This window comes from Pelophylax lessonae, assembly GCF_965119305.1.
Source record: "Pelophylax lessonae genome assembly, chromosome: 5".
In the NCBI taxonomy this organism is placed as follows: Eukaryota; Metazoa; Chordata; class Amphibia; order Anura; family Ranidae; genus Pelophylax; species Pelophylax lessonae.
In genome coordinates, this window is record NC_138772.1 from 391,673,512 (window position 1) to 391,685,593 (window position 12,082).

Genomic DNA, 12,082 nt, shown 5'->3' on the forward strand with positions numbered 1-12,082 from the left:
ATCCCACTGACAATATGGTCAACAGAACAGTAAATAAGAGAAAATCTAAGGCCAGCCATAGACAGTTTGAATTCTGCTGAACTAGCCGTTGTATGGATAGGCTGAATGTACCAAGTTGGTTGATCGATCAGTTTGCTTGATTCCCCCATCAACACAGAAAGTGTTGATGCGGGAATCCCTCCTACTGGGCCATTGTCTTCTCCCGGCGGGGGGAGGGCTTCCCCCCCACAGGGAGATGACAGCCTGCCATATTTACTTGTGATTACCGCTAGTGGCTGCTAAAGCCACTAGGAATAATCACTGTCATCTCCTTGCGGGGGAAGCCCTCCCCCACCGGGAGAAGACAACGGCCCAGTAGGAGGAATTCCGGCATCAACACTTTCTGTGGTAATGGGGGAATCAAGCAAATTTCTTATGGGTTCCAGGGAAAAAGTTTGCTCCGTGTATGGCTGGCCTAATGATCTTTATTTCTCCAAAAAAGTGATAGTTATTTTTAGCTGAGCCCAATAAGAATTAAAAATTACAGACATTTAGCTTAATTGGAGATACTCTTTCTGGAGTCAAAGCTTTTTAAAATGAAAAGAAAAATTGCAGTGGTTCGATAATACAATGTCTCAGCAGGAGGGATTCCCCTGTTAGCACTGTCTGTGTTGATGGGGGAATTGTGTAAATTTCTTTCCTGCAACCCGTGGAAGTGGAGAAACATTACTGGGACACATAAAAACCTGACAGAATTGTAAAGTTGGCCATAGATGGGAATAAATTTGAACAAAAATTTTTAGGAAAAGAATGTTCTAAGAAAGTTTTTCTTTTTGCTTATCATTAATGGGTCAAATCAATGTTTGTTTTCAACTGAGCGACAACAAGGTTTAAAGGAGCAGGATGGAGAATTTTTCTCAAATTAATTTCTAAAAGTGTATGTGGCTTTCATTCAGTAAAGTTAGCGCATTCTAAAATCAAATGTTAAAAGCAAACAAAATCTTTTGGCTGACATTCAAATGTTCTGAGAAATTTTGTACACATTTTCCTAAGACTTTTCCTAAGAAATTTCATTTGGAATTCTATCCATCTATGACCAGCTTAACTCTTCATATTCTATCCAAAATTAAACATTTTAGCTGAAGTTACACTTTAGGTTTACATCTTTGCTCCAGTACTGCACTCCCCGTAGCCCAAAAAGCTGACCATACCCTAGGAGAGTTCTAGGAAAATTCAGCTAGCATTTTAATGCAAAAACCCTGCTATATAATAATATATAATATATATAGATAGATAGATTTTTTTTTTGCACTAAGGCTGGCTTGGCCTGAGCAGCTTTTCTAATGAAAAGCTGGTTGAAACTGCTACAAAAATGTCTATCATCTTTGTTTTTCAAACAAATACATTTCTTGTTAATCAGAAATAGTCATATATAATAGAGACATATGTGCTTTCTTTTCCACTTTGGCATTATGCAAACTGTAAATCCTATTAGTAGACTGAGTTAGCTGATTTTGCTGCATAGCATAGACAGTGGCAAACTCTGCCAACATTCTTTCCAGTTCTTGGTTGCAGTTTTAATTCCCTGGTAGGGGTGATTGGCAGCTCTATAAAAAGGTAATCATCTAGCATAAAGCTTCTTTCTAGCTTTTAATGACTACTAGCAAGACGATAACTGAGCAGCCAAAAGCCATTAAACAGGTCTTAGAGCTTCAGACAAAACACAACAGTTAATAGTAAATATGTCTAGTGAAAAGCTAGAGATGTAGAATAGCCAAAGTTTGGCTTTTTTTTTGGGACATGCCATTTGAAAGAAAAAGTAATGTTTCATAAGTTTCTGGTTTATAGCAGGAAGTGATCCCTATTCCTAACAACATCCAACTTGGGCATGTTCTGGACACCAGTTAGTTACTACCCACAATGAAATTCCATCCATACGTTATACTTCCTCTTTTCTCAAAGTATATTAGAAAATAAACTTTGAGGCAATGAGGAAGTGATACATATTACAGGTAATGTATCTCAGAATCAGGAAAAGATTACAGTGTCTGAGATTACTTTATGCAAACTTACTGGGGACTTGTATATTGACTATAGTTCTCCTTTAATCTTATCTTCCAGTCAGCTAAATATCCATTAACATTTACTATTTATTTTTGTAAGTGGACTCCAATAACTTCACTATATTTGACATCACACATTATTCAACCAATCTACACAGTTCATTACTACAAAAAAGCCTTCATACCCCTTCACATTTTCTTCCTAACTAATATAGTAGCCTGCAATAGAATGAAATTCTAATCACTTGCTAAAGCTAATCAGAAATGTTTTAGGGTAGAACTGTTCTTGTAGCCTATAGCAACCAGTCAATGTTTCCCTTTCAGTCTCTTGCAGTGCATTAAATTGTGAAACAGACACTTTACTGTCTGCTGTTGGCAACAACAGCGGCCCTTCCTTGAAATACTTTCAATTATGAGTGTGGTATTTTAACTTAGTTACGCTTCAACACTCCAGTAATGTATATCATGTAGGTTATTCAGGTCAGTAATATAAAACCCTTGTTTATAGTGCCTCTACTTGTTCTTTATTTTTTCAAAAGGGCTTCATATGGTGTTGTTAGAAAAATTATGTCAAAAAGGCCACGTTCCAACTGCTTTCAGTATATTTGCATTCATATTTTAAGGTTACTGTAACCAACCATTCACAAAGTATGTAGACAATGTTTAATAATAGTGAGGATGATTGAATAGACTTTCATGGACTTTCATAGTCTTTCATAGAAGAGATTTTGTCAATATAAAAGGAGAAATATGTAATATGCCTTTTCATGTGTAGTGTATAGTAGCACCTTTTTCTAGGTTTAAATATTTCATATCTTGACCCAAAAAGCCATACAATGACTACCTCTATCACTTATTAGTATTATTTTAATATGTAATTCACATACTATTAAAAGGAACCTAACAAAACTCAATGACAAGCCATATATATTAGAAACAATTATGAGATTTGTAGATCATTTAGTTAGGATCATCTTAAATTGACTCCTTTCTTTGTGTGGGCCTGGGATTAGATCCCCCATGAAGTCCTAAATTTGGTCTATGACTTCAGTGAGCAGACTTTCCCCTCCACTTCTGGCAAGAAGAGGACAGGTTGTACCTTTCCTATTTGGCCAAGCTACTTGTGTCACTGTTCTCTAAGTTTCCCATATGTTCCAACAAAGAATCTACTAAGAGCTCTTAGTATAGCAATTATTGCACCCTTCGTCCTTCAGTTAAATCTTCATGGGGAAATAAAAGGAAGCTCATCTGGGACAATGAAAACAATAGCATATCACAAGTCTGACATATAACAGCGGTCCCTGAAATGGAGAGTGACAATTCAGTGGAAAATAAGCCCAGCTCCTTTTCACCCAAAATGAAGAATAGTTTTTGGATATTTTCCATAATTTCCATCCTTGGTTTAACTCTGTATATATTGTCTTGCTTCAACCAACCCACACATGACATCCTAGAGTGACTGCCCTTGTTTCCTAGTTTTTATTCATTGAAATGAGGGCACTTAACCCCAAAATTTACTGAGGCACAGAGGATTTCCAGTTGTAGAGAAAGATCTACCTCTACATACTGGAAAATGCAGAAGGGGAGGTAACTGAATTCCTGGACTCTAGGCGCTCCAAGTGAAAGTGCATGGTCACTATCGTTTGGAGAAAGTCGAAAGAAGATGATCACTATACTTCAAATATAAATAAAAAAAAAATAAGACTTCTTGATACGCGTAATGCATTATTTTGTATGTTTGAGGGCCACTAGCCTTTCTGAAGTCTTTTTCAAACAGGAAATTTGAGCCTATGCAAGCAAACACCAGGTTAACACTCTGGTTTAGTTCAGACACTAGTCCAATGTAAGTATCAGGCAAACTTCTACGGGAAAAGTCCAGAAACACAATGACCATCTTCTAGATGCTACCAAATCACTTACCTGTTCAGATCTGTGTGCTGTTTTTTCACTTTGGCCAGATATGGCCAGATATGCATGTTTCAATGTATTAGTGACCTCACTGTATTACACTGTATATACAGTTCAGAAGGATGCATTGTAAACGGAACAGTTAAAGCAGCCACTCAATGCTCAAAGCAGCACTGAAATTTTTAATACATAAATGTGAACTTTGCATTCATTTTCATTTTTATACTTATTAATGCAGTTTCTATGTGCTACATTCCACATGAATGCCAAAGAAGTGTGAACAGACCTACTACCTTGAATAGCCTAGCTAATAACATTAGAAAACCAAAAACAAGTACTTCTCTACCATAGTACTAGAAGACGATCTCAGATCAGAGTTTCAGTAGTCAAGGTGTCAGACTACTATGGGGTACAGCACAAGCATTTTATTTGCACTTTTTACACTTATTTATTGTATAAGCCTGAAAGGTAGGCACTTTGAAGGCTAAGCTATACTATAGGTCATCAATTTGATGTGTATTGAAGCTAAAAAGTTGTACAATTATAATGAAAGCAAATTAATATTATAAGGGTAATCAACGCAAGGCATACAATCTAAGTCATACAATCTGAAAACAAAAAAAAACAAAAAAAAAACAGATCAAAGATATACTTTGATGTACACAGCAAAATACTGTTTTTTTTTTTTTTTAATATTCTATAAAAAAGAAAAAAAAAATGCCATTGGTATGTAAATGTCTATGCGTAATAACATTTCATACAAAGTCTCATGGAAACAATTAGCAAGTGCCTCATTACTAGTAAAATCGTCTATATTGTACAAAAGTGGGTGATCTATATTGTGGAAAAATCTCTTCAGTAGGCATTAAAGCTACAGTGCAACAAAAGCAAGTGTTCACAGGTGCTTTCTCATCAGACCCTAACATGTCTCTTCCATTACATCCAGCACTTATTCCACATACTGTATAGTGAATTCTAAACAGTGGACCTGGAGAAGCTCCAAATATAGCACAACACATAAAAGTTGACAAAAAGTCTTTAAAATACTTATGTTCAGGTATAAAAAAGTGTAAATACAGTACAATAATATCCAAGTTCTCCAATAAACCAATGAAAAACATTTTTGTTGGGTTTTACACATTTTTGGAGTCTTAGAATAACAGAAAAAAAAAAGCTATGATAAAAAGTTGTCTATTGGGGTTGGTTCACTACGAGGCAAAGAATCCAAATAAGCAAAGGTAATGTTGACTTAGTTAATGAATAAGTAAATTTTGCATACCATTTACTTAAAAAAAGAACGGTTCATTTTGCAAAGTGTATTTAGCTGTGTTCACTTCAGTCATCCAATTACATAAAAGCAAATTTTTTTTTTTTTCTAATTTCTCTTCTCTTTCACCTTAAACTGAGGAAGTATACCTTGCATAATGAATGTTTATCTTTTTTTAACTGCACAGCCTAACTGAACAGCCTCTGCTATTTTAGTAAATCAACCCTAGTGTTTGCTTCTTACATACTAATTATGGGAAATACATTTTGTTTTTGTTTTTCTATACCCTATAATAGACAGGGATTCGTTTAGCTAATGTAAAAGGAATATATTTAGTGCTCTCCAGTGTCACCACTGGTGATGCTTTCCAAGTACCTACTGTTCTCCAAGTTATAGTAGTTACTTGCACAATTTGGCAGTGAAACAAGGAGTTTTTTGCATGACATAATCGGATGTCTCTTTAATAATTAATTAAATTAATTAATAATTATTTCAAAAATTATTTTGATGCTTTGTATGGGTTCAAAAGTGAAAGCACCGATGTTACTCTAAGGTGTAAGTGTACTAGATATAATTATCTGTACTGTAATATATAAGCACCCCACCTTCATTCAGTGATCAGTAAAAATGATTTGTGGCAAATAAAGTATGACAATGCTCTGAGTAATCTAATATGAATAAAATTCATTGATGTATTTAAAAGATATGCTGTTGTTGTTTTTCATGTTGATAATCTAGCTGTCAAAGTTGTCATTCCATTATTCTTCACCATAGCTCTGAATAATTGTCTTGCTTCCTGTTTAGAGGAAAGGGAGAGAAATCTGACAAGAGATGAATGTAAAAACTTTGAAAGACAAATAGTAACACAGATCAGGTTGACAAATATCCGACACAAGATAAATTGAAAAACTTTAATAGATAAATAGTAACACAGATCAGACTGACATAAATATCCGACACAAGATAAATTCAAAAACTTTGATAGATAAATAGTAACACAGATCAGACTGACATAAATATCCGACACAAGATAAATTCAAAAACTTTGATAGATAAATAGTAACACAGATCAGGTTCACTTAGCAAAAAGAGAAACTGTACAATTATAACAACAGATTTAATATTCAACTGGTAATTTGTATGGTATTCATTTTAAGAACAACACCACCCAAATAGGTTTTCCACATTTTCAATGGAGTAGTTAGTGCCTTTACTGCTGTCAGCGGGATCTCTCTCCCACCACTGGCACAGCTGTGACAAGACAAGCTTGAGTTTTCCGCCTTCTAGTTAAAACGCTGAAATGCTGAGCTTGGCCTTGTCAAAGCCATGCTGTGGGGAAGGGTAGGACTGACTACCAGGGTCAGAGGAGGCAATAAAAAGGCCAAAAATGACCATGGTCCAATTCAGCAGAGAGAAAAGCATTGATAAAAGCATTTATAACAATGTTTCTATCAACATTACACTCAGCCAGTGCAAACTCTAAACTGATCACCATACATTTTTATGTGGCATTAATAGACACTTGTTTTTGCTGTTGATGTTTCTTTTCATTTGGGCAACCAGTTCACACAACCTACAAATTAAAACAAAAACATTGGGGTTGATTTACTAAAAGGTATAAAATGTCTTGTTTATAAATTACTTTTTGCCAAAATTTACCAAAAAAAACTCACATTTGTACCAACAGACCATTGATACTTTTTGATAACAAAAAACACATAAGGAAGTTTCATTTATTATAACACAATAATAAATGACATATAAAATGATTTGGGCCATGTTGTCATGAGAACATAAATTCAGTAATCTAGCACAATATCAATCACTAGGAAGACACTGCTGCCAGGATCAACATGGCTGCCCTTCCTGCATGCCTGTAATTGAAATTCCCTAATAGCTGTTGCTTTTTTTTTTTCCTCCAGCAAAGACTGGATCTATTGACTTTATACCTACCTGCAGTTTTGTACTGGTAACTCTACCCCATTGTTTCCAAACACTTATGATTAAAAAATAGCATATACATTAAATGATCACATCCTAATGCATATTTTGCTTTAACTAGCTAACGAGACAAGGACATAGGGAGAGATGGAAAAGCTGCTTTCTCAGCTTGTATGGAGAACCTGTATAATACAATAAACCTTCTGCTTTAATCAGGAGAGAAGGGCCCCTCCTCCCGTGCCAAAGAAGCCATCGAAAGGTCAGGCCCCACTGGTCCGGGACAGATCTCTGGAAAGCACAGAGAGACAGCGGCATGAGGCCCGGAAGCGGCTGATGTCTGCAAAGCGTGCTGCGTCTGTCCGGCAGAATTCAGCTACCGAAAGTGCGGACAGTATTGAGATCTACATCCCAGAGGCTCAAACCAGGCTATGAAGCCATCACAAGTGACACTGGGGGATATTTATATATACCTATATATATATTTATGACACAGAGTAACGTATATAATATATCCTCTAGTTTGGTTTGGAACCACAATCATGTGTATATGATTTTTTTGTATTCTTCTGTTTATATTGCTTTTTCTCTTCTTTCTGTCATTCCCACCCTGCTATCATACATTCTTCTAAATTGTTGTGTAAGCAAACAGTTTTCTGAAGCTATGATCCTGTCCTCCCCACAAACCTACCTATAATAATCTGTGGGCACTAATCAGTGCTGTGTACTCTGCACAAGGACCTCCTTTTATTTTATATGTGGATAAAATAAAAGAAGAACAATCCTCTGTATAGAACTCCTTGCGGTGCCCCATTTCACACTCTTTTTGTCTAGAGCTACAGTAGTCTGTAATCTAGTGTACAGCAATAGAAAGTTGTAGGGTATACAGTACTGTGGACTCTGATGTCTTCCTATTCTTAATGTGAAAAAGCATGGGCTCGAATTCCCACTTCTTTTCTATGTAGAGCAGATGGAGCACTTTATTATAGGCCACAGACGCACCTATCCCCAAAGGCAACAGGTGACAGAGGAGAATAGCTGGGCTAGCAAAAGATGTTGGCAGAGAGGGCAGGTAACTGATCTGTGCACACAAAGGTTTTCACACCTGCCTTTTTGATGGTTAGCCACATAAATACATAACATGCATATGCTATTACTGTGATCTTGAATTTAAGGGAAAAAATTGTTTATTATGCAAAATTGTACACACTTGCTGTGCTGACAAAAAAAGATTTTATGTTATACATTTGGCATAAGATTAACCTAATGGAAATGCAATAAAAATGACTGAATTTAGGTCTTCATTAAAAGGCAATCAAATTTCCCAATTAACAGTTAATCAATAGCTAGAAAAATGTAAAATAAATAAATAAATAAATAATAACTTTGGTCCAATATTGCCCATTTTTTAAGAGAGGAAGAGAGTTAAGTTTTATAAAGCTCACTTATCCTTTTAATCGTTATTGGGGCTCATCAATATCTAAACTCCTGCAATTGTTAAACTGCATTATCAGCAGGTTTAGGATGAGCCGATGGGCTTTGGACTTGTGTTGATGGCGTCAGTTTGACATCAATTTAGAACACTTCAGCGTGTGGAATTAAATTAATTTCTTTCCTGCAACCTTGAAATTTGCTCCGTGTATGGCTGGCCTAAGGATCCTTATTTACTTTTTTTAAAAGTAAGTGAAAGTTATTTTTAAGTGAGCCCAATAAGATTTGAAAATTACAGTCATTTAGCTTAATTGTAGTTATCCTGGAGTCAAAGCTTTGTGAAATTAGCATTAAAATAGCTTTGGTGCACCAATATCTTATAAGCTTCCTTTTGAAATGGTCAGGATAGAAGTAAGGGAGATTTTGCTGACAAACTTTTTCAAGTCGACAGCAATACCATTAAAACCAGAGAACAAAGGTTAATATTGACATATACTGCTAATAACTTATCTTTAAACTGGTTGCCTCCAACTCTTCAGGCCAATAGATATCTGTTGGCATATCAAACAGCTAGGATGGAAGATGCAATCCTATGACTGCTGCATTGATATATTTTGATCTTTTGGAATGTCGTATATGTTCTCTGGTCAGTATAGGTATTAGCAATCATGCTGAGTTGGCATTATGCCTAATTTGGTCACCGTTGTACTGTATATGGAGGAATTTGACACAGATTTAGTGATCCACAGTCTAAAAAGAAAAGTGTTGGGCAACTGGCTTTGCCTACGTATTTTCAGCTTTAGGAAAATATATACTAGCCCTGTGTAAAGGGACCTTATTTACATATCAAATTGGTTCTCCCTAAAAATCAGTCTCTAATTACAGTCATAGGCAGGATGGTGTAACAAGTGTGGTTTATGGAAACCCAGAAACAACTGGCCTTTCAAAAAATCGAAGGTCAACTATCTAAAAAATGATTAGAGATATAGTAGGGGTTACATTTGTAAATGTAGTCTTGTGTGGATTGTTGACATATCAACCTGATATTTGCAGACTTATCATGCAAGCAAGGATGGGGAAATGATCAGCTACTCCTAGCAACCACTGATAATTATTTTTCATTGATCTTTCATTGATCTCACTCAAAACTGAAATCTGTTTTATATAGTTTACTTTGTTTATCATCATTTCTTTTAAATAAGCCTGCACATCTCTTTACGTGTATTCTATTCTGTTTTCAGTTGATTTTTAAACATTTGTTTTTTTAGTGTTCATATTTTTCAAGGTGCCTGGGAACAGATGGGGGTGGGTATTATATAATATATATATACCGTATATATATATATAGTGATGCACTTTACCTTTCAAGAACAAAAAAACAGGTACTTAGGAGAGACAGACCTGTTATGACATTTATTATTATAGAATCATCATATAAGTAAGCATTATACCTGGCCTTTTCCTATAAATACCTAATAAAAGCCACTAGCACTGATAGTAAGCAGATATCAAATATCAAATCCTAATTAGCTGAAAATAAAATATTTTTAGATTTATATACAAAGAATACAAATGTTACGGAAACTAAGTAAACATTGTAAAATTCAAAATCTACTTGAATCATTTAACAGGAATTGGGAGGGGAATATATATATGGCAATTTTTTTTTATCAGTTTTATATTTATTTAATTATAATAGCATTTTTATGTTGTATTGCATGGGAAAAATGTATAAAAAGCAGCAAAGTAATTTCTAAGTAAAACTCTACTTCATGATCCATTGAGAGGTTCCCGAAACTGTATCCCCGCCTAAGCAGAACAGACATACACATTGACTACCCTTCTAGCCAGAGACATGAGACAGTGGTTGGGAGATCCTGTTTCATGCCATAGTCATAAACATCGGGCAAGTATGCATGTCTATGCCTGTGCGGACAGGGGGCCAGCCTTCTCTCAGGGGAACAGCGACAACCAGCCTAGACTGGCATTATAGTCAACAAATTTTCCTCTAAAGATCGTTTAGCCTGTGGTGCCTCCACAGGTCACGGGTATGTAAAACGTATTTAATTATTCCCCAATCTGACTGTAATCTGACAAATCGAAAAATCATCATCTGGGTTTTGAAGAGTAGCATAGATCTGTTCTTGATGCAGTCATAGAAGCCTCTTAAAATGTAAGTTAAGGTTCTGTGAAGCCTAATTCCAGTGCAGTATAATTCAAAGCAGCCATACATGCTACAATGGGATTGCGTAAACTCTGTCCAGTTTCCTCTAATTTTGCCAAATCTATGTAAAATGGGGGGCTACCAAATTCTTATAAATTGCATCCTGCAGGTATGGGTAGATCTAAAAGAGATAGTACAATCAGATAGTAGGTGTATGGTCATTGTACATGGATATCAGACACAGAAGCATGTCTAGTGCTTTAAGGTGCTTACTAATGCCTTGCATTTAAAGGGCATTTGAATTTTGTTTGAGATGTATTCACCATACTTTCACACTGACGTGTACTATATATAGGTAAAAAACAAAGAAATGCAATCCATGGTAAAGCAAAATGAAATTTAGTTGGAAAGTTAAATCTGGTTCCAAATTCAAACACTGTACTTTAGCTTCAAAAATTCTTCACAATTGTACTGCAACTCAAAAGCAAAACACTGATACCTGTAGAGTAACCCTAAAGATGAAGCTGTCAAAACTGAGCAGAAGATCAGAAGGCCCATCAGAAGTCTTAAAGAGACATTGTCTGGGCAAAGGTTCCTTTCCGATGCACACCTTGCCAGTGTCCTTCCACCACTTCTGTCACAGCTGGCACTGGTACTGCTAACGACTAATTTAGCTTTACTTACTTATTTCAATTAAAGTGTATGCGGTCAGAGGTCACATGAAGTTTGACAGCAGCTCCCGGTACACTACCTGATGGCAGCACTGCCTGCCAATTGCAATGGGAGCACAGTTATGCATTATAGAGCCCTATAGTTAATATAAATGTAAAATCTACATGGGGTCTATTATTTGATACCTCTGATTGGGGCCATGTTTACACGTTCTGCTCCCCAAGGCCAACTGAATTGTTTGGCCTCCTTCTGCTCCAGTTCATTGGCTTGTCTCTAACAAGCATATATGTCATAGCCACACAAAGCGTGCAGATGATGGAAGAGACAGTTTACCTACTCTGTGTGAACTGATGATTATAGTTTGGTTCTAGGACTGCAGACCCTAAGCGGATGAACTTTCAAGTGTATTTCCACTTTTGAAACCAAATTGGGATAACACCTACTTTAGAATTTCTACATGTTCCCATTCACATAGCATAACTTAAAAAATGCCTAGCTTTACCTTCATTATAATACTTGGGGGGGTCTTTAGATTTACTTTTTCTTATCTAAACTGTGCTGGCAGTTCTCATTATCAATTATAAACTGGATTTGCACAGTATCTGTCCTAACAGTATCTCAAGGCTTGGGTGGTACATTGTATGTTAATGTACTTTCTTT

The 12,082-nt window shown here is 35.9% G+C and overlaps 1 protein-coding gene across 4 annotated transcripts in view; it reads left to right on the plus strand.

Moving 5' to 3' along the window:
• DLGAP1 (DLG associated protein 1) overlaps window positions 1-8,324 on the plus strand; it is an 876,465-nt gene extending 868,141 nt beyond the window's left edge. For 3 of the 4 annotated variants that reach the window (XM_082258774.1, XM_082258775.1, XM_082258778.1), the window contains one exon: window positions 7,375-8,324. In XM_082258774.1, the coding sequence (XP_082114900.1) occupies window positions 7,375-7,590 (216 nt within the window). In that variant the 3' untranslated portion in view covers window positions 7,591-8,324. Of the gene's footprint in view, window positions 1-7,279 lie in introns of all 4 variants that reach the window. The other variant, XM_082258776.1, reaches the window with a different exon arrangement.
• The last annotated feature ends 3,758 nt before the right edge of the window (window positions 8,325-12,082 follow it).